This window comes from Macrobrachium nipponense, chromosome 36 (assembly GCF_015104395.2).
Source record: "Macrobrachium nipponense isolate FS-2020 chromosome 36, ASM1510439v2, whole genome shotgun sequence".
NCBI lineage: Eukaryota > Metazoa > Arthropoda > Malacostraca > Decapoda > Palaemonidae > Macrobrachium > Macrobrachium nipponense.
In genome coordinates, this window is record NC_087220.1 from 44,976,538 (window position 1) to 45,000,740 (window position 24,203).

The 24,203-nt window shown below is 40.9% G+C and overlaps 1 protein-coding gene across 3 annotated transcripts in view; it reads left to right on the plus strand.

Annotated features, from left to right (window-relative positions):
- LOC135203593 (prolyl 3-hydroxylase OGFOD1-like) overlaps nt 1-24,203 on the plus strand; it is a 286,279-nt gene that overhangs the window by 246,332 nt on the left and 15,744 nt on the right. For all 3 annotated transcript variants that reach the window (XM_064233383.1, XM_064233384.1, XM_064233385.1), the window contains 2 exons: nt 12,236-12,364; nt 14,109-14,309. In XM_064233383.1, coding sequence (XP_064089453.1) covers nt 12,236-12,364; nt 14,109-14,309 — 330 coding nt within the window. The remainder of the gene's footprint in view (nt 1-12,235; nt 12,365-14,108; nt 14,310-24,203) is intronic.

Below are 24,203 nucleotides of genomic sequence, written 5' to 3' on the forward strand. Positions count from 1 at the left end.
TTAGAAATAAATTGCCTGAAATTAATGCATTTTAAATACATTATGTTGATGTCATATGTCCTTTATTCATTAGGGTATAAATTGGAATTACTGTACACTCACGTTCAAAAGTCTGTCGACACACACTGTTCATCTATTTACTGGTACATAGATGGCACTAGTCTTGCCAACACCAAGGTGAATTTAGAGTGGCCGTTCTTCAGTCTTCCCAGTGAAATGGGTAGAGTAAAGAGAGGAGAAGCATGCATTAACGTACAATAATTATGATGCTTTGTCCACTCCTGTATGACAAATGCAATGATAATCATTCCACACATTTCTGATGCTTGTATAGATTCACAGAGTTGCTATATACAGTAGATAGATGGAGTGCTTCAAACAATGTATAATTTTATATATAATCCTAACATTGAAACCCTAATTTGCAATTAGATAAGACAAGTGAAATGCAGATTATCTTGCAACATGTTAAATACAGCATTGTCTAGTAAAAATCAATTCTAATTAAAGTTATTTACCATTATCATACTATCCTTTGTATTACAAATTTTATTTTTAAATAAATTGTATTTTTCCTAACTATACAAACCTGAGGTCTTGTACATTAGGAATTACTTTACAGCGAAGCTGGAATATGGTCGTTAAATTCCTGAACAAGGTGGTAGGCAGTAACTACATTCTGGTTGGCCTGGATGTAAACACTCCACTTTGCCTTTTGGCCCAGGTGTCTGATTGAGGGGTGGCGTGAGGTGGACATTAATGTAAAGGTCCTCAGGTTTGTATAGTTAGGAAAAATACAATTTACTTTAAAAATTGTTACAGTAGTACCTCGAGATACGAAATTAATCCGTTCCGAGGCGCCCTTCGTATCATGAGGTTTTCGTATCTTGGACCACATTTTACATGTAAAATGGCTAATCCGTTCCAAGCCCTCCAAAAGCACCCCAGTAAATTATATTTCCAGTCCTAAAACATATGTTCTAGGGTTACGACGCCGATCCGACTGAAGAAATATGACTCCAAAAGGGCAAAATACTGTACATACTTGAGTAATATTCAACTGCATGTAATGTTCAACCCCATTTTTACTGCATATATTAGGACTTAAGCATATGTCCCTTAGTAATAAGCCTAGCCTATGTTAGCGGTTGCTACTGTAGCCTAGTCTATGATTCTGACATCTAAACCTAAGAAGCTAAAAGCTTAGAATATGCCAATAAATTGTATAAATAATCATTATGTACTCATTTCAAATAATTATTAATTAATCATTAACTATAATACACAAACAAACAAAAAGAAAAACTTCCAATCGATTGTTTACATTCAGCTCTTACGAGTACCGAACGAACGCCAAGCAATCACTGTTCCTAGGACACAGTAAGCCATAAATTTTCATTAGTATCTCTCTTCAACTAATGAAACTACCAAACAGTATAATAACCATTTATTTCTATTCTTTATTCTATCTTTACCTAATGGAGATACCGAGTTACTGACAGCTATAATGAAACATATACGTAACGTAATATTAAAACAGAAGAAGAATTCTAAAAAATACGTATTCGTTGGCAGTTTGATTTATTTTATATTTTATGATATCTAATTCACAATTTTTTTATTAAATGTATTGCATGTGCTCATTTCAAATAATTATTAAGTAACCATTAACCATAATAAACAAACAAAAAAAAAGCTTCCAAACTTCTGTTTACATCCAGCACTTACGAGTATCGAACGATCGCCAAGCAATCATTTTTGTACATGCAACTTACCCAGCAGATATATACTTAGCTACAGACTCGGTCGTCCCGACAGAATTTCAAAACTCGCGGCACACGCGACAGGTAGGTCAGGTGATCCACCGTTCCCGCCGCTGGGTGGCGGGATCCGGAACCATCCCCGTTTTCTAAACCAGATTTTCTCTGTCGCCGGTGCTCACAACATATGTTGTTAGTACCTCTGTCTTGGATTTCTACTCGTTTGCCGAGGATTTAGATTGGTTTGATATTGGTGACGTATTCTTTTTTCTCTGGCTTGGCATACGCTTATTGTGGACTGTTTTTCGATATTGATTAGGATTGTTCTCTCATGATGTCTGACGCTAAGGCTTCTCCTATGTTTAGGGTGTGTACATTGGAGGATTGTAAGACTAGGCTACCGAAATCTTCGGTAGACCCTCATAATGTGTGCTCAAAATGTAGAGGTACTGAATGTTCAATTAATAACACCTGTAATGAATGCGAGAAGTTAACAGAGCTTGAATGGAAGAACTATTCTTCTTATGTAAGAAAACTTGAGAGAGATAGGATTAGAAAGGCTTCTGTTAGAACCTCAAGTAGATCTTGTTTGCTAGAACAAGAATTGGATAATAATGCTGTAACTAACGTTTCTCCCTTAGCCGCAGCTTCTTCTCCCTGTATTGAATCCAAGGATTCTTCCTCTGAAAGGGAAAATGTAAAAGCCTCTATCAAGAAGCTGCAAGCTCAGCTACGAGCTTTGGATCAAGGTAAGAGTGTTGATAGTGATATGTGCAGTGATCCCAGTGCAGTGGAGGGGGCGTCTGACCGGTTCCGCATTGCTCCTAGGCCTAGACCTCGACCTCTTTCAAACTCCCAGGACCAGGGGAGGAGGAATGTCGAAAGCCGCAGGGAGGATGTGGGACATCCCCAACGGTCAGGCGTCCCTTCGGCAGATCCTGATGTAGCGTCCCAGGCTGCCTTGGATAGCTGCAGAAAGGGCATCCTAAGGGAGTGTTTTTCGGCCTCAGATTCATCCTCTCCTCGACGTGGATGGAGTTCGGCCACTCAATCGCGCCCTTTGAAAAGAGCCTGGAAGGCTCCTAAAGGAGACACTGCGGACTCTAGCCCAGAGCAGTTTCCAGAGTATTGGCCTTCAGATCATAAGAAGGCAAGGCAGGAGGCTCCCTCTTTTCTGGACCCCACGAAGAAGTTCCTGATCTCCCTTCAGGAGCAGTTATCCTCTTTGGTAGGCTCCTCTACCAAAGACTCGACAAGAAGGAAGGACGTATCTCTTCCTGTCAAGCGCCCCTCTTCTGCTAAGAGGGAGCTCTCGGACTCTCCAAGGCACTTCTCTCCTGATTACAGAGACTCTTGAAGAGTTTTTCGCCTGATAAGCGATCCCCTTCGCCCTTTAGGCGCTCTTCTTCGTGGACTAGACGGCCTTCTCAGAGCAGAGGTCTGGAGCCTAACAGAAGCTCCTCAATTCAGCGCTCTCCAGTAGTTCAGGAAGTTCGTAGATGCTCCCCTAGGAGTCCCCGGAGACGCCAGGAACACAGTAGGAGTCACGATCGTTTAAGGCTCAAGGAGCCGGAAGAGAACCGGGAACTTAGCAGGCGTCAAGATCAGTTCAGGCGCCAGGAGCCTTCAGAGCGCCAGGAGTCAATCAGGCGCCAGGAGTCAGTCAGGCGCCAGGAGTCTGTCAGGCGCCAGGAGTCAGTCAGACACCAGGAGTCAGTAGGGCGCCAGGAGCCAGTCAGGCGCCAGGAGTCAGTCAGGGCGCCAAGAGTCAGTCAGGCGCAAGGAGCCTTTCGAATTACAGGATCTTCATAGATCCTCTTCTCTTAGGAATTCTTCACCTCCTTCGACTTCTAACAAGAATTTGTCTCGAGACAAACGCCCTCCTTGTCGGGAAAGGAGTACTTCTCCTGTTAAGAGCCCTATCCCTTCCAAACGCTCTCCCTCAGCCTTGGAGGATATTTCTGATGAAGATAGACCTGTGGATGTAGCAGTCTCGGACTACAAGAAGCTCTCATTACTGCTCCTCAAGGAGTTCGGAGACTCCCTTCATCCTGCTGAGCCCCCCTCACCGGGTTCGCTTATGTCCAGCACCAGAGCCCATAAGTCCTCATCTTTTGTAAAGATGCGCCCTGCTTTATGTATGAAAAAGGCTATAAAACATTTTGGAGAATGGTTTCAATCCAGAAGGGAAGCTGGTAAGACAGTTTTTTCCTGCCCTCCTTCCAAATTAACAGGGAAGCCTGGAAGGTGGTATGAGACCAAAGAGCCCATGGGATTGGGTCTCCCGTCTTCGGCAGACTCTGATTTTGCTTCATTAGTAGACTCCTCCAGGAGACGGTCTCTACTTTCTGCAAAAGCAACTTGGGGGATGTGTGAGCTTGACCATCTCCTCAAGGGCCTTTTTACGACTTTAGAAGTTTTTAACTTCATGGACTGGGCTTTAGGGGCTTTAGCGAAGAGAGCCCAGGACACGGATTTCGTTTCTATGGAAGAGCTCTCTAGTGTGTTGGCCTGCCTAGATAGAGCTGTTATGGACGGCTCAGTGGAGGTGGCCTCGCTATTTGGTACAGGGGTACTGAAGAAGAGATCTGTTTTTAGTGCCTTCCTCACGAAAGTGGTATCTCCTTTGCAGAGATCCTCCCTGTTATTCGCGCCTCTTTCTGCACACCTATTCCCACAGGATACGGTTAAGGAGGTTTCGAGATCCTTAACAGAGAAGGCTACCCAAGATCTCCTCACGCATTCAGCTAAAAAGTTTAGGCCTGCGGTACCGATTGAGAAGAAAGAGATACCCCCTTTTATGCAGCCCTTTCGAGGAGCCTCCTCTTCTAGAGCCCCTCTTAGAGGTTGCAGACCAGAGTGAAGAAGTAGATCATCTAGAAGGTCCTTCGGGAAGTCTAGATGAACAGATAGTCCTCCAGACAAAAGTAGGCGCCAGACTACTCCATTTTGCCAAAGTCTGGGCGCAGAAAGGAGCGGACTCTTGGTCCCTCTCTATCCTAAGAAAAGGATATTTAATCCCCTTCAGGGAAAATCCTCCCTTGACTACAACTCGAAGGGAGTTGACTGCAAGATACTCAGATCCGGTCCGAAGGCTAGCAATTCGGCAGGCAGTAGAACAGATGATTTTGAAAGAGGCCATAGAACTGGTACAAGATCTCCAGTCTCCAGGATTTTACAATCGGTTGTTCCTGGTACCAAAAGCCTCAGGGGGGCTGGAGGCTGGTTCTAGACGTCAGCGCTCTGAATTTCTTTGTAATCAAGAAGAAATTCTCGATGGAGACGTCTTCCTCTGTTCTGTCTGCTCTTCGTCCAGGGGACTGGATGGTGTCCCTGGACCTTCAGGATGCATATTTCCATGTACCAATTCATCCAGCATCGCAGAAATACCTGAGATTCATGTTTCAGGGAGAAGTGTTTCAATTCAGAGCGATGTGCTTCGGACTTTCGACAGCCCCTCAGGTCTTCACGGACATCATGAAGAAGGTAGCTCATTGGCTGCATCTGGAAGGCATCAGGATCTCACTGTATTTGGATGATTGGCTGATAAGGGCCCAATCGAAGGAGCAATGTCTGGAGGACCTTTCTTTGACCCTAAACTTGACAAAGTCTCTGGGACTTTTAGTCAATCCCGAGAAGTCCATGATGACTCCCCAGCAAAGCATTGTCTATCCGGGGATTCAGATGGATTCTCGGGATTTTCTAGCATCTCCTTCTCAGGAAAGGAGAGAACGCTGCTTGGAAAAGGTGGCAGTCTTTCTAAAGAAAGAACATTGTTCCGCGAGGGAGTGGATGAGTCTACTGGGGACCCTCTCCTCGATAGAACAGTTAGTTTCTTTAGGAAGACTACACCTCAGACCCCTTCAATTTTACCTGAAGGAGAGATGGGATTGGAAGTCACAAGAACTAGGAGACTCCTTTCCAATATCGGAGAAGATAAAGGAGAATCCCGCTGGTGGTTAGATCCACAGAAACTAAGCAAAGGGATCTCCCTTCACTTAAAGAGCCCTCTCCTAGCGTTATTTGCAGACGCGTCAGATTCGGGATGGGGAGCAACACTAGGTTCGAGAGAGGTGTCAGGCACCTGGAAGGAAAAACAGGTGTCCTGGCACATAAACAAGAAAGAATTGACAGCCATTCATCTGGCTCTCGTTCATTTCGAGAAGCAGGTATCAGGTTTGGTGATTCAAATTCACTCGGACAATACAACAGCCCTAGCATATATAAAGAAACGGGGGGGACGCATTCCTTCTCCCTGTACGAGTCAGCGAAGGATCTGCTGATCTGGGCTCAAGAAAGGAAGATCTCTCTCCTCACAAGGTTTGTTCAGGGAGAGAGAAACGTCCGTGCGGATCTTTTGAGCAGAAAAGACCAAGTCCTACCCATGGAGTGGACACTCAATCCTCAAGTCTGCCAACAACTTTGGCGGTTGTGGGGAAGACCGAATGTAGACCTGTTCGCTACCAACAAGAACAACAGGCTAGAAAATTATTGCTCCCCGATCTCGGATCGGAAAGCAGTAGCCATAGACGGTTTTCTGCTAGACTGGGCAGGTTTAGACGCGTATGCCTTCCCCCCTTTCAAGATAGTAGGGGAAGTGTTAAGGAAGTTCGCCTGCTCAGAGAGAACAAGGATGACTCTGATCGCTCCCTTTTGGCCAGCACTAGATTGGTTCACAGAGGTACTGGAGTGGATGGTGGATTTTCCCAGATCGCTTCCACTAAGGAGCGATCTTCTCAAACAGCCCCACTTCGACAGATTTTACAAGAACCTCCCCGCTCTAAGCCTGACTGCCTTCAGACTATCGAAGGACTCGTCAGAGCGAGGGGCTTTTCGCACGAGGTTGCTAAGGCTATCGCAAGAGCCAGAAGATATTCCACCTCTAAAGTGTATCAGTCGAAGTGGGAGGTGTTTAGAAGATGGTGCAAGACTAAGAAAATATCCTCTTCCAGTACCTCTGTAACTAACATCGCTGATTTTCTTCTTTATTTAAAGAAGAATTGTAACCTGGCAGTGTCAACAGTGAAAGGTTACTGAAGCATGCTGGCCGCTGTTTTCAGGCATAGAGGCCTAGATCTAACTAATAATAAAGATCTTCATGACCTTATAAGGTCTTTTGAAACCACGAAAGAACAGAGAATTAGAAGGCTTAGCTGGAACTTGGATGTAGTCCTTAAGTTCCTCATGTCAGATAAGTTTGTACCTTCACATACAGCTTCATTTAAAGACTTAACTAGAAAGTCTTCATTCCTCTTCTCACTAGCAACGGCTAAGAGAGTTAGTGAGCTACAAGCTTTGGAAGGAAGAGTAGGTTTTAGAAAGGATTCAGCGTTTTGCTCCTTCAAGCCACTCTTTTTAGCTAAAAATGAAAATCCTTCAAAACCATGGCCTAGAAGCTTCGAGGTAAGAGGACTTTCTTCTTTAGCGGGAAAAGAACTGGAGAGGACTTTGTGTCCTGTCAGAGCCCTCAAGTTCTACCTGAAACAAAAAGCTTTATTAGGAGGTACAGAAGAAAGTCTCTGGTGCTCTGTAAAGGATCCTAAGAGACCTATTTCGAAGAACACCCTGACGTTCTTCATTAAGGATGTGATAAAGGAGGCCCATCTTGCATGCAGTGAAGAGCACCTCAAGCTACTCAGAGTAAGAGCACACGAAGTGAGAGCCATAGCGACGTCAATGGCGTTTCACAAAACTTGTTCTCTCCAGGCTCTTATAGATTCAACATATTGGAGATGTAACTCTGTTTTCGCCTCTAATTATTTAAGGGATGTGAAAATTACATATGAAAAGTGCTTCTCTCTGGGAGCTTACGTTTCCGCGGATTCAGTGCTGGGAGAAGGAGCTGAGGTTAATCTTTCTTAACTTAGCGTAGTGTTAATTTATCTATATGTTATTGGTGGTTGTTTTTATTGGTCGATTGAAAGAGGGAATAGGGGACCCTCTTGCAATTCTTAGAGTTTAACATTACTAATATGGTCAGGTGATCAGGATTGGCTTCAGTGCTCCTTGTGTTTTACGTAGAGAAACCTAAAACTCTGTCATGTAAGAGGGCTAATCCCCATTGATATGACGAAGGTAAAGGCTCTACCATGTAAGTGGGTCAGCCCCATTGGTACGATCCAGAGTAGGCTCTGTTACATAAGCGGGCTAGCCCCCATTGACATGATCCAGAAGAGTTGTTCAGTCATAGGTCCCTACCTCGCTGAAGCTCTTGAGGCATGCAGACTCATAGACAGTAATCATGAAGTCTTCTGCCCAATCAGGTAAGAACCATGGCTTATTATATCCGAGAACATATGTTGTTTTTTCCCTTTTTTATTTTTTTTTTTTTTATTTTATTTTATGTTTATTTATTTTATTTTATTTATGTATTTATTTTATTTATTTATTATTTTTTACTGTATTTAGCTGTCTCTTGCCCTCCACCAAGGGTGCCAATCAGCTAAGTATATATCTGCTGGGTAAGTTGCATGTACAAAAATGATATTGTTAATATACAATAAAGTTTTGTACATACTTACCTGGCAGATATATACGATTAATGGCCCACCCAACCTACCCTCGGGAGACAGGTGGAAGAGAAAATCTGGTTTAGAAAACGGGAATGGTTCCGGATCCCGCCACCCAGCGGCGGGAACGGTGGATCACCTGACCTACCTGTCGCGTGTGCCGCGAGTTTTGAAATTCTGTCGGGACGACCGAGTCTGTAGCTAAGTATATATCTGCCAGGTAAGTATGTACAAAACTTTATTGTATCTTAACAATATCATTTTTCCTAGTACACAGTAAGCCATAAATTTTCATTATCTCTCTTCAACTACTGAAACTACCAAACAGTATAATAACCATTCATTTCTATTCTTTATTCTATCTTTACCTAATGTTTTTTTTTTTTATTAAATGTATTGCATGAATAAGTTTTTCAATTTACAGCATCCTTTTACCAATAGAATACTTAAAGCACAAGGGGTAGATGCTGACCAATAGGAAAGCAGTATCTTATGGGGTGACTAGCATCAGGAACCAATGGGAGAGCGGGAGGATGGTGGCAAGTTTACTCAGTTGGCGGCGCGGGAGTTTTAAAATTGTTCTCGGTGGTCCGGGCGAATCTCGGGACTTTACAGCAACAACCTTTCGTAACTCGAGCAATTTTTGTATGTAGAGCTGTAAAATTTTTCGTATTTGCTCTCGTAGCTCGAGTTTTTCATAAGTTGAGCCTTTCGTATGTCGAGGTACCACTGTATTTGTTTCTACGTTATATAGAAACACTCGTTCCTTTTCATTAGGAAGAATCACTGATTGGTGGGAGGGATCTGAGTGAGCTTCTAGAACTGACTGGAGTTCAGCACACCTTGGCTACTCCTAATGGTCGTAAGAGCGAGGAGGAGTGCCATGCCTCTGGAAACTTGATTGGAGTATAAGAGCTGCATGATCAAGAGTCAGACTTCTGGGCCTTTCTAAATGAGTGAGAAATCATGACTCATCCAAAAAAAGGGCTGGGAAGAGTATTAAAGTCAGAGGCCTTAATGCAAAGATCTGAGAAGAGTTTGCACTTTTGCCAGTCTCCTTCCTTCCCTTGCTAGAGGAAGGAGAGGGATTGCTGACAAGAAAAATAGAAAAGAAACTCGATGTGAAGGCTTACCACATCAAACATCTGACCAGCAAGTGTAAGTTTTAGTCCTATCCTCAACCTGAAGGAAGAAGAGTCGAAGGATGAGGAGGGGAAGGTGGAAAGGCCAGTCACTCATGCAACCTTACCTCTAGAACTGCACACCATAGGCAAGATGCCACTTTTCTTCTTGAAGGAGCCGGGTAATCAAACACAACTTGTGAGCATCCACCACCGTTCTAAGGAAAAAAGGTTCCAAGGGCCTGTGGGCAGTATGAAAGAAGAAAGATATAAATGTGGTCCTAATGAGACTGCATATATCTTCCGGTTGGACATATTCTTCAGTGGTGATGACTACCAAACCATTGGCACTGCTCACTCTCTGAGAGAGCATGCAGTGGAGGTATCCAATTGCAGAGGAGTTCCTCGCGATCTCATAGGACTCGGAGGAAGACGTTTCGTTAGACACTTCTGCATTGGAAGTCAGCAGTGGATAAAGGTATTGACACTCAGTGAAGGGTGTTGATCCTTCTTAGGTACATCAACACACTAATAGGACAAAGTAATGATTGATCGGTATCAACCAATACAAAGTGCAAAGCACAGATCATGAAGGTTTTGGACTTGTCAACTGATGCCAAATGATTGCGCATCTGACTCTTAGACGGAGTCGCGACATGACACCCGCCTTTTGAAGGGTGGTGTTGAGAACAAACCATGCAAATTGTCTATCTTCACCAACGATGTGAGAGACAAGATGAGGACTTGAAAACAAAATTCTATCTGATGATTCCCGCAAGGTGTGTATACACTAGATGAGAGTCAATAGCCCTCAAGAGACTGAGTTCCCTGTGATGGCAAGACAGAGAAGTTTCTCATCAATAGTTGAATCCCAACTAAGGAGAAACAATGCTACTTAGTGAATGACTAAGGTGAACATGGACCTACGTCTTCACAGTTGAATCGGAGATAAGTGAACTCTCACGCTTCTGATCATAGGAAAAGTCCCATCGATGACGCCAACCTGTGAAGACAGTTCTAATTCCTGGTATTTCACAAAGGACTGAAAAAGTTATTTTGCTAATTCATTGCTGCTCAGCAAGAAAGTCAGCAGTTTTTGTTTTTGCAATGAACATGGAGAGTCTTTTAGTCGTCAAAACACGGATTGTACTGCCTGAAGAACCGCTTCTTGTGGATTGGATCAGGGAGGAATTTTGTATTTACTTTGGAAGCAGAGCTAGTCAGGTGGGGAACAGGCGAAGTCTTCTGTTATTCATTTTCAATTCAGGATGAACAAAGAATAATTGAAGACCTTACAAATTAGAAAATGTATATAAGACAAAAATCAAATTGTCTGAAGAAAATCTTTCTGTGTCATCGCAGCGGCCAATGGGGCAGGTGCGATGGAACAGAAGACTACAGACTTTTGTTATGGCGTGGGGTGAACTGAAAAATGGTAATGAGTCCAAGACATATCTCTGTCTGAAAATTCTCACAACAGCAAATGGTGAGAATTCCGAGCCAACCAGAGACCAAAGTCGGTGATGGCCGGGGCAGAGATTCGAATTAGTAGGTAATTCTTGATAAAGGAGAAACAATAGTAAGACAAATAGAATCTCAGAGAAAAGGCAGTACTCTGACCCTCACTCGACTCCTTATATCGAGTTTCCTGGTAGTGCATTCCATGTTGGGATGTGTTTGCTTTAGAACCATTGAGTGCAAATTAAATACACTCAAGCATATGCTTGTTAACTGAATTGGGAGGGGGGAAAAAACCCTCTTGTGATAATGCAAATGTTGTGGTGGTGTTGGCAAACAATACCACTGGTAATCTCAAAATCAAAACAGGAAACTCTTGGGAGGCCCAAAAGGCTGTCCTGAGTTTCAGGTTAATTAAGAAGGTACTACTCTGTTACATACCAGAAAAATTAACTTACAGGTATGCACCTGTTACTCAGATGATTCAACTGATAATAGACGTCATATGCTGGAACTGGCTTGATGCAGGTGAGTGTTGCAGTCATACTGTTACAGCACTTTTTATATTCCATACAACATACAATTCTGCTTCTCAGTAGCTTCAAGTTCGGTCAGCAAGGGGAGTGAGGAGTGGTGACAAACCCGTGTAATGTGGCTAACGTGGTTTGTTGCTTGAAAAGATATAGTTCTCTTTGACTTCCACATATGCAGTGAATCTGGACATGTCACATTGTATTTAACATGCCACATTGTATTTAAACCCAGTGGACTGAGTGTTAGATATCCACATACATATCTAACATCTCAGGCATAGGTCCTCTTCTTTAGAATCATCGTTTCTAAGAATGATGAGGTGTGCCTAACCTCCAATCAATTGGATTCTCATACCTCCCTCCAAGTGTGAGTCTATCCTAATCTTAAGACAAAGGTTTGTTCCACATATGAACAAATGACAAATTTTTAATTAATTTGCATTTTTCATAGATAACAAACCTGGGGTCTTAACATTTACTGCCCACCTCTAGCCACCCCTCTTATGCCTTGTCCTGGGTCAGAAGAAAGACTAAATGTATCACTAGGTTCAAGCATGGTCTCTTGACGCACTTCCACCTCAGCTACATATCGGATGCCAGAAGCCACAGATTCCATGCATTTACAATTTTTTATTGTTTTTAACTGGTATCCAGCTGGCGCTAGAAGATTTATCCTAATGTTAAGACCTTGGGTTTGTTAGCTATGAAAAATACAAATTAATTAAAACTTTGAGTTTGTGCTTTTGACAGTATTATCTTATTTTTGACAAGATAGGTTTGAAGTATCAAAAAACATTGATGCTTATATGAGATGTATAAAGGTTCAGTATAATAATAGACATCATATTTTTCAGGTTAGAGAAGTGTTGTCCAGAAACAAAGTTCGCCTTTCCATCAATGGTTGGTTCCATGGTCCCAGTGTAAAATGGGACCCAAAACATATTGAACCTCCCAGGCAGTTCTTATCACCTGTGCACTTGGAAGTAAGTTTAGTGTTAGAAGCATTCACATATCACTGTATTTATTATATCATGCAGATTCAAAAAACCAGTTGGTTTTTAGGGAGTGTGATGATTATTAGATATAGAAAGTAACATTCTCCTGTGCTTTGCGAGAAAGCAGTGATAGTTCTCTAGTTAAAATTATATTATCAAATCCAAGAGAAAATATCTTAAGAGATATTTTTAGGGGCTGAATCTATAACAGGCAAATGATTGCATTGTATAGCAGTAAGATGTGTCCTTGAATATTCAATTGTCGCATACAGATTGGTTGTATTATAATAACAGTAATGCCTTGAGATACGAGTATAATTCATTCCTGGACCGAGCTCATGAGTCAATTTGCTAATATCTCAATTCAATTTTTCCCATATAAAATAACTGACAAAAATGTAATCCATTCCAATAAAATAACTGACAAAAATTTAATCCATTCCAGCCCTCTAAAAACTAAAAAATCTCTCCTTCATGGGTTTATGGCCCAGCAGTTTATTCTCTTCAGCCATGATGAATGTCCTCGGGGCATCTCTTTCCAAAAAAGGCCCGTGTCATCACAGTTGAAGAGTTGTTGGGGGATGTAACCCTCCGCAGCAAAAAGTGCAGCAAAACGTTCAACACGCTCCTCTGCGGCTTTCACATCTGAGCTTGCAGCTTCCCCATGCCTCACAGCTGAGTGGATCCCTGTTCGCTTTTGAAAATTATCCAACCATCCACGACTAGCTTTAAATGTCTCTCTAGCTGATGCTGATGTCTCCCAACCCTCAGCTGCTTCCCTTTGTTTCAAATCTTCATAGAATGCGCAGGCCTTCTCACAGATGATGGTCTCAGTAATGCTATCTCCTGCCAGCTGCTTCTCCTTAATCCACAACAACAGAAGCCTCTCCATCTCGTTATTAATATTTGTCTTTGGAAGCCTTTGTGCTTTTGATAGCATACTCCTGTTTGAGGATTGTACATATCGTCGATGTATACTTCGCTTGTAATCATGTGCCAACTCACACACATGGACACCACACTCATGTTTCTTGAAAATTTCATGCTTCATCTCCAGCGTCATCATGCGTTTTTTTTTTTTCTCACTGCCAACTTTACCACTTGCTTTCTTAGGACCTATCACTTATTACAAAGAATGTTCATAAATACAGTTAAAATCACATAAATAATGCAAACTCAACATGGGAGATGCTTAGATGTGTACAGAAGTTGATGACCACATGAACTGAACAAGTGAAGCGGGCTTAGAGTGCTCCCAAGCGCTCGGCCATCTAGCATTAGTATCTGTAAGTGTGGTCGTATCTCAATGCAAAATTTTGCTCAGAGGCTGGCTCGTATCTCGGAATGCTCATATGTTTGAGCGCTCATATGTCGAGGTATTACTGTATTAAGGATTTCTCATAATAGTAAAAAGTGACAAGAAAAGTTATTATAACAAAATATCAAATACTATACACAAAATCCATTGCCACACAGGACCCAAAGATTTAATGGCAAGAGTCACAAATAATCAAGTAAAAAGTCTTAACATGTCATGGTAGAAATGGATATTGTTTTTTCTTTTATGGATTCAGTCATGTCTTATATGTAGTTGTTAGTGTATTGTAAATGCTGTATAAATAGTTTTTCCTGTAATTTTAGTGATTTTAAAGTTTGAGATAATTTCCATGCATACATTGTAAGTGCTTTAGTTGGGAATACAAATTATGACCAGATTCCCTGTATATTTCAGGAAGAAGAGCTTTATGCGTGGATAAACCCAACATACTTGGATGCAGATACGCAAAGGCAAATCCGGAAAAAGTTTCAAAGTGACTCGGAAATTGAGCTTGAGAGTTTTATATGTGAGGAAAAGTATGAGGATTTAATGAAAGCCATGCAAAGTAGCATGAAGTGGATTGGAACAGGGCCAGCTAATAAACAGTCTTGTAAGGTAAAGAAATGAAGGTGAATGCTTTCTTAGTAGATTGTTGTTATACTGCAATAGATTTGATTGCACTCCGTAAATAGAAATGCAGTGTTATTGATATCATATTATATAGAGTTATTTATATATAGATTGTTCATCTTCTGCCCCCTTATGACAGGTTATTTTTAAAAAGTGCTTTTTCCTCCCACGGGGTTGGGAAATAATAATCCGCTTCATTGACAAACTGGGAACAAATTGAATTTTTTACACATAACTTACCAAGTAATTACTTGTAGTGGAAAGCTTCCTACCACAGCAGTCAAAATATTCCAAATTTTGTGGTAGTGCCTCCATTGCTAGTGCAGGTGGATGGGATCCACCCACTTTTGGGAGCAATGGGTACAAAACAGCAGAGAACAAATTTGTTTTCTGCTGGCTTTCGACTAACATCGATGGTTTTTGCAGTCAGCATTCATCATTGTTTGGGCATTTTCAGTACCTTTGGTGATGTACTAGATTATTTTATGGTTGTTTACATAATTGGCAAGGTCAGTTATGTCAGATACAAGCTCTTTGAGCATTAGATATTACTCAGAAGGATGTAGAACTAGATTAACTAAGTTCTCATATGATTCGCACACCAAATGATTTAAATGTATTGTTATAAGGAATTACAGGCGGCCCGCGGTTAACGGCGCAATCACTCAACGGCGAATCGGTTTTACGGCGGTCGTCAAAAATATTCATTAAAAAAATAAGGCATTTTAAAGGTATCTTTACGGCACAAATTTCAGTTAACAGCGCCGCTAGCGCCGTTGTCTAACGAGTTCATACATATGTAGAAATGCCGTTCAGACCATAAAGGTTATGCAAATTATATTAACAAATTTTATGGAGAGTTATTACGTAGGTATTAGGGTAAAATATATGCCTCTGACGCTGTTCTATGCCGAAAATATCGAGTTACATAAGTGCAAATTTAGCTATGGATGTGTCGATTCATAATTGTTCATGCTTTTGTTTAAAATGTGTGTGAAAATGTATTACGTGAAAGGCATTTTTATTTCTGTACAGAAATATGATACAAAGGCAGCTTTTGAAACTGCCCTTCACGATACCAAATACGATGTTTTTTCATGTTCTTTCTTGTAAGCCGCCGCCTGCCGCTCTTCCGAAAATATCGATTTAAAAAAAGTGCAAATTAGCGATCGATGTGCCGATTTTATAAATGTTTATGCTTTTATGTTTAAAATGTGTGTGAAAATGTATTGCGTGAAAGGCATTTTTATTTCTGTGCAGAAATTTGATAAAAAGGCAGCTTTTGAAACTCCCCTTCAAGTTATCGACTACGATGTGTTTTTCAAGTTCGTTCTTGTATGCCGCGGCGGCATACAAGAACGAACTTGAAAAACACATCGTAGTCGATAACTTGAAGGGGAGTTTCAAAAGCTGCCTTTTTATCAAATTTCTGCACAGAAATAAAAATACCATATTCGTAATACATTTTCATACACATTTTAAACATAAAAGCATAAACATTTATAAAATCGACACATCGATCGCTAATTTGCACTTTTTTTGGCGCCGTCTGCCGCTCTTCCAAAAATATCGAGTTAAAGAGAGAGAGAGAGAGAGAGAGAGAGAGAGAGAGAGAGAGAGAGAGAGAGAGAGAGAGAGAGAGAGAGAGAGAGAGAGAGAGAGTGCAAATTTAGCGATCGATGTGTCGATTTTTCAAATGTTTATGCTTTTATGTTTAAAATGTGTATGAAAATATATTGCGTAAAGGTATTTTCATTTTTGTACAGAAATAAGATACAAATTAAGGCAGCCTTTGTAACTACGCTCCACGTTGTCAGGGGATGGTTTTTCATGTTCGTTCTTGTCCGCCAGTTCCGAAAAATGCATTGTGTTATTTTATTAATTATGCATCTTTTCCATAAATCCTTTAAAAAGTTATACATTATTTCACTGTATCCAAGAATATTGTATGTATTCTCATATTATTGTATTTTAAAATACTACGGCAAACTTAAGCCCGTATTCCGCGGAGCGGCCAATGTTGTGGTTTGAAATCAGCTGATGAATACGAGTCTGTTTCACCATAACGCAATTCTGAGCGAATGCTCTTGCTTCTAGTTAGCATAAACGAATATCTAGATACTTGACTTATGTAAGACAAAGTTATTTTTCCTTATACAGCGTGTTTTTAGGTGGAAATATTTATTGAATATGTATCGTTGTGAATGTGAACTACTATTTTTTTCGTTAACAGATTACGTTGGCGGCATGTTTATTGCGTAACAAATTACGTGATTCCGTTCGCAATACGTAATCCTTTATATCATCGTAATACGAACTTTACGTTATTTATCTTATATCGGCGTGAAACCAACAGTAAAATATGTTCTTTCAAGCACAGTAGTTTTGATTAAAATTATTTTATTCCAATTTTATCTATGGTTGTGTGTGATGGCAGACGTTTACTGCAGTTTTATCCTTGTTGCCGATGTACGATAATAGTCATTAGCAGCTTGAACAGTTTTCTCAGCTTCAGTCATAATTAGGTTTAAATTTAACGGTATATTTCCCGATTGATCTTTAATCTATATTGATCCCTGATCTATAGCGAATAAAGTTATTACATTAAGATATCTCAGTTCTATTCTATACATAACGCCATTTATAACAAATACGGTAATGTTGCACTGTAGTACGATGATCGAAATACAAGCCAAACAGATGTTATCCAGTTCGGTTGTACTTAGAAAAAAAAAGTCGTTTCTCGTTCGGTTGTTCATGGTTGTACACGTTCACGCAACGAGTATAACGTTAAAACCATACTTTCACCATTCTCTTTTGCTGTTATTGAACTTATGTAACTAGAAGATGGATAAAGTTAGGCCATTGTAATTTGATCTCTCATAAAATCGAACTATCAAGACTAATGATCGTAACCTGAACACTACAGATACCTGTACACTGTATAAACTTTATTATATCTTTACATACTCTAGACACCCACATGTACTGTACAGTAAATTCTATATTACTATACTGCATAAATATAATTTTACTTATTGAGCCGTTGTGGGATTACGGCGCCTTTGACTGGTCTAGAGTTTCGAAAGAAGGTGTGCGGCGGCCGTAGGCTTTAAAATCGCTTGGCGTCGGTGGCCAGGAACGGAACCCCTGCCGCTAACCGAGGGCCGCCTGTAACATGTTCAGAGTGTATAGACTGGGATGATTCTGAATGGAAAGCATTAAAATCTCATTTAGATAAACTGTCTAGAGATAGGAATAAAAAGGCATTTCTCAGAGCCAAAAGTAGAGCTTCTGTAAAGAGTTCTCATATAGTAGTTGAGGAATTACTTACCCCTGCTCCACCTCCTATCACTTCCCCTATCGTTAGCCTTCCTACTTCTTTACCAGTGAATCCTATTTCAGGCTCCCATGATTCCAAACCCAACACCATTGCTAGTCTAGATGTTAAATCTGAAAAGAAATTTGATTTTCTCGCTAAAGTAACCACTTCCTTTTTCTTGAGGAGTTTGATGGTCCAGGTGCACTCTCAACTCCAGGAAAATGTATTTCCTTCCATCGATGCAAAGGCGCATGATGTTTGAGCAGTCGCAACTTCTGTCGCCTTTAGGCGCAATACAGGTATTCACATACTTATGATGGGGTTAGGTTCCAAAAACCCATCATTTTTTTAAAAAATCATATCTCGAATATAGCCTAGTATACACTAGGGTAATCAGTATCATCTTCACATATATACCTAGCCTACACTACACAGTATAGCTACTCTATGCATATTCAGTATAGTAGTTATTAACCCTCTTACGCCGAAGGGGTATAATAAAAATTGTCTCCCGTATGCCGGGGGGGTCTCAGAGTGAGCGTGGAAGCGGAAAAAATATTTTTTTCAAAAAGTCACAGCGAGCTTAGTTTTCAAGATTAGAGTTCATTTTTGGCTCCTTTTTTTGTCATTGCCTGAAGTTTAGTATGCAACCATCAGAAATGAAAAAAAATATAATTATCATATATAAATAATGCGATATATGATAGCGTAAAAACAAAATTTCATATATAATTGTATTCAAATCGTGCTGTGAGCAAAACGGTTAAAGCTAACAAGTTATTTTTTTCTATGTATTGCACACTAAATTGCGATCATTTTGGTATATAACACATTGTAAAACGATCAAAGCAACACAGAAAATATTGTCACAAAATGATGCATGAATTCGTAACGCGTGGACGTAAAAAAAAGCCAGTTTTCAAAAATTCACCATAAATCTAAATATGGTTCTAGAGACTTCCAATTTGTTTCAAAATGAAGACAAATGATTGAATATTACTATACTGTAAGAATTTTAGCTTACAATTGCAGTTTTTTACCATTTTGGACGAGTTAAAGTTGACCGAATGTTGAAATTTTTATATATTTTTTTATAAGCAAATATTTCGAAAATGAGAAAAGCTACAACCTTCAATTATTTTTTGTATTCTACATGAAATTGTGCACATTTTTATAAATAAAACTCTATGAAACACCTAATATGAAAGGGAGCAAATATTAGGAGAATGCGACGTACGCATTTCGGAGATTTGCAGCGGAGAATCGGCGCTCGGAGGGAAGGAAAAAAGTTTTTTCAAAAATTCACCATAAATCTAAATATTGTGCTAGAGACTTCGAATTTGTTTTAAAATGAAGATAAATGACTGAATATTACTAGAATGTAAGAGTTTTTGCTTACAATTGCATTTTTTGACCATTTTGGTTGAGTCAAAGTTGAGCAAACGTAGTTTTTCTTCTATTTATCGTGATTTATATGCAATTATTTCGAAAATGAAAAAAGCTACAACCTTCAAATATTTTTTTGTTGTATTCTACATAAAATTGCGCACATTTTCATATATAGAACTCTATGAAAAGCCTAATATGAAGGGGAGCAAATATTAGGAGAATGCGACGTACGCATTTCGGAGATTTGCGGCGGAGAATCGGCGCGCAGAGGGAAGGAAAAAGTTTTTTTTCAAAAATTCACCATAATTCTAAATATTATGCTAGAGACTTCGAATTTGTTTCAAAATGAAGATAAATGACTGAATATTACTAGACTTTTATGTATTTTGCTTACCCAAAAATACCAATATATATATATATATATATATATATATATATATATATATATATATATATATATATATATATATATATATATATTTATTTATTTATTTATTTATTTATTTATTTATTTATTTACTTTTTTTATTTTTCAATTCTGGTACGAATACATAAATAAAAGGAATGCAGGTGAAACTTTTCTTTTTGCATAAAATGAAATAAGATATGCATCAATAGATACGGATATATAAAAACTTGTAATGAATATAAAAATAAATATAAAATAATTGCAGAATACTCACTCGTAATTCTGACTCTTCGTACTATTCTTGTTTTCTCCCTCCTCCATTGAAGAGTCTTGCATTTTTTTCCTCTAGACATGACGAGGTACAGGTGGAGGAGGGAGACGCGCGCCCTTACTGCTGATGGGACACGCAGTCCCGTGCGCCCTCCACTGTCGGTTGATCAGGCACACGCCAATAGAAGACCGCATTGTGGTACTTGCGGTCACACTCCCCGAACCTGCAAAGAGCTATTTTGCAGGTGCGACAGAAAAACCGGGTGTCTCTCCTTCTGTCATTCATATGGCACACCCGGCACCGTTTCTGCCTGCGCCCTTCTAGGAGCTCCAGTGTGTGATCCCCTGGCTGCAGCCTACACACAGGGTCCACTATCCGACGAGAAGCGATGCGGACGGCGTCGGCAGCAGGGGCGGCGACAGCGGCAGCAGCAGGACGACCGAAGTTGGCCCTCCTAAGATCTGCCCTTTCCTCTAGGGGCAGATCTGTAGCTCGGGGCAGGGGAGCAGTCATGGAAGGCCACTCATCAGGATTAAAGTGGATGGGGGCATTCCCGGCTGTCTCGAGGAACTGTAAGTGGGTCATCCTCCAGAGACCGTGACTGTAGTACCCACAGTACAGTATGTAGGCATTTTGGAGGGCCAACTGAAGGATGTATTTGAGGAGCTTATGGGTCCACCTCCTGGTTCTCCTGGCGAAGGGATAGTACTGGATTAGTTGATCAGAGATCAGCTCCTCCCATGTGCCTATCGTAGTGCCCAATGATGGTAGGCTGCTCAGCACGAAACTCCTCATACACAACTCGGCCCTGTCGACGTGTCTTCTTCCACTGTACAACCTCCTCTTGGATGGGTTCATGACTCGTCGTACTCATGGGGACAAGTCGGACCCCCTTCCAACAGATGACGAAGACAGCTCCCTACCGCTGCCACTGTCTCTCCTCTTGCCAGATGTTGCGGATGGCTAGCGAACCTCTTGAGGACATTCAGGGCCCCGCGCAGCAACCGAAGGGTACCACTGACGTTAATACCTGCTTCATACAGTTCCTGGGCCAGGGATACCGAGTTATAATATTTATCCATAAACAGGTGGTATCCCTGGTTACGGAAACAATCCACAAGCCTGAAAACAGTCTCATGCATCGTGGAGAAGACCCTGGAATACACTAAGAAGTCCACAATGTATCCAGTGTTGGACTTTGTAATAAAAAAAATTTCACTCCATATTTCTTCAGCTTCTTGGGGTTATTCACTTTAATGCTTAGACGTCCTTTGTAGGGCATCATCCCCTCATCCAAAGAAAGGTTCTTTCCAGGAACCACAAGAGTTTTGCACTGATCACGAATGTATTCCAACACTGGGCGGACTAAGATGAGGCGATCGGAGTTATTCCGGGGTATGGCCCTTTGGTTGAAGACGTTGAAATATCTGTCCAACGCCAGCAAAGTATCACGGGGCATAACGCCAGTCACATTGGGCGTACTTAAAAAAAATTCTGTCTCCAATATTGCCTGACTTTGGCAGCAGGCATCAATCCAAAATAAATGTGGAGCCCCACAAAATGTGCCATATCGGTGAGGTTGCAGCCCCGCCAGCGATACGACAATGTCGTGCGGAGTTCATCACGGCAGTACCGAGTGTAGTCCACCGTCTCTGCTACCAGGTACTCCAGCAATTCCCACGTAAGGAACAGCTGAATGAAGCCCAGAGCAGTGAGCGGAACAGGTACGGTGAGCCCAGGTGTTGCTGTGAATGGGTGCATGTTAGGTGGGGTGGGGTCCTCCGTCCACCCCTCGTTACTCTCGGACGACCGAACTTCACCTTGGCTGGCGCGACGCTCTGACCTTCCGTGCGCGGGCACGATTCTGCACACGAAACCCCCCCACTGGCCCATCTCCCTCACTTAAACCCTCGCTTTCTGTATTGTCATCAGCGACAAAACGAGACCCTATATCCTCATCCTCCCCCTCCTCAGAATCCTCCTCATAGGCACTAAAACCACTAAATTCGAGCTCACTTTCGGGATGTGAGCCTCGAACGGACATTGGGGGCAAATATTCATCATCACTGACATTGGGACTGATGTCCTCATCACTAGATGACCAACTGCCATCAAAATGAGGACTTGCGACATACTCCCTATCAAGCTCCGTTAAGTATGCATCAATGTCCCTTGGTTGGAGGCCTCCCAAATGCCTACGAATGCCCCTAAGGACACCCTGATGCTTCCTAGGGGTTACTAAAGGCACACGAGACACACGTTGTGATCCTAAAGCACTTTCATCCACACGTGGCCGCACAGAACGGCGTTGAGGCGCGAGGTCATCTTGGGTGCTGGGTCCCTCACCAGCATCCAAGTCCAAAATACGTCTTACACGATCCCTTCCGACGGGTAAAATGCGCCTTTTGCATTCCATACGTCGTTGAGACATCTCTATGAATGTCCTGTAGCAACACAAATATTCAAACTCTTGCACAAGTTCGGCAAAACACGATTGCGGCAAAAGATCGCTCACGGACAACGCGTCGCTGATGCTGGCTGATGCGAGAAGGAGGCATTTCGCGCATGTGCACTTGGGTCACGCTTCTAAACAAAACAACACCTTGATCCGTGAACTCCCAGCATCCCCCAAGGCGCGTGATTCAAAAGTTTTCGGCTTGTAGGCCTATAAGTATTTTTCCGCTAATTAAAAAAAAAACTTCTATGTCAATGTACGATACGTCCAATCGGCACCCGACAGACAATTTATCTCGACGTATAATACGTCCAATCGGCGTAAGAGGGTTAATAGCAAATTCTCTCAGTTCAATGCATATTGACTTATGATAATTCATTACAAAGAGAAATTCAATAACACTAACAAGAGTTAGCCTAGCGTACGCTATGATACATCGTATGCATATACAGTAGCCTAGCCTACAGTATACTCTGTAATACATATACAATATAGTAATTATTAATATGGCTAATTTTGGAGGTTCAATGCATTCTGACTTATGATAATTCAGTACAGAAAGATATTGAACATGAAACAAAAGTCAGATCGTACGACAATTCAGTACAAAAAGAAATTGGACAAGAAACGTTACATATAATTATAAAATAAAAACTAAATAAATATGCATCTTTTCCGTGAAGTTTTTTAAGTTAAAGATTACTTTGCTGTATCCAATAATATTGTATGTATCCACATATTATTGTATTATTATTATTATAAGATACTAACATAGCGGTCAATGTTTTGGTTTGAAAATCAGCTGATGGCGAATACAAGTGTATTTCATTGTATTTAACTCAATTCTCAGCAAATGTTCTTGCTCCTAGTTAGCATGAATTAATATCTAGATACTTTACTTATTTGGAACAAAATCACTTTTCGTTATACAACATTTTTAAGTCTAAATATGACTTTAATACATCTCATTGTGAATGAAATTATTTTTTTCGTTAACAGATTGCATAAAAATTCAGTGATACCGTTCGTTATTTTCACTTATTTTCATCGTGAGACGAGCTTTACGTTATCTTTTATCTGTGTGAAAATAACAGTAAATTCTACGCTTTCATACCCATTAGTGGTGATTAAAATAATTTTTTTATCAGTTTTATCTACATTTGTGTTTGAATTCATATGATTTCATTATTTTCTCAGCTTCATCTACAACTTGCAATTTAAATTTAACAGTATATTACCTTGACGAATTTTTGTTCATAGCAGGTAAAGTTATTACATAAAATTATATCAGTAGTACTATTCTACATAACATTATTTATAGCATAACTATGGTTATTGTTTACTATCGTACAATGGTTGAAATACAAGCAAAATGGATGTTGTTGTTATCGGATTCGGTTGTAAAGTGTTCCCCCTGTATTCGCTGGGGATGGGTACCAGACACCCCCGTGAATAGCTCAAACCCGCAAATAGTTAGAACTTAGTTAGAACTCTCCTCTAAAAATGCTTATATCTACCTATCTTGAAAGTTCAAATACCAAATGTATACTTAAAAGTATCATCCTACATCAAATATACCATTGATTTGGTATTATTATTATTTCAAAGTCATCTGAAACATTTTACTATTAGATATATATAAACAGCCAATAACAGAGAGAGAGAATAACTTTTTACGATATCAAGCTTGGCAGGAGGTTTCGGGGGCGAACCTTGAGTTCCTCGTGGAGGAAACTCTGGCCTGATGCCGTATCCGCCCGAGACTTTGAGGGATTCGACGTGGGCGAAGCTGGTGCTGCAGTTTCAGGAACAGTTGACAATCCTGAAACTGTTTCGCAGCCAGATCTTGACGAGATCGTTGCACCCGACAAGTCCAAGGGGCTGGTTGTCGATGAGGACGACATCAATGACTTTCTCGAGGAGCACCAAGAGGAGCTTAAGACGGATGACCTGAAGGAGTTGGAGGCCATGCAACATAAAGTCGTTCAAGAAGAGTTCTCTAGCAGCGGCGAGGAGGAGGACGACTACTATGA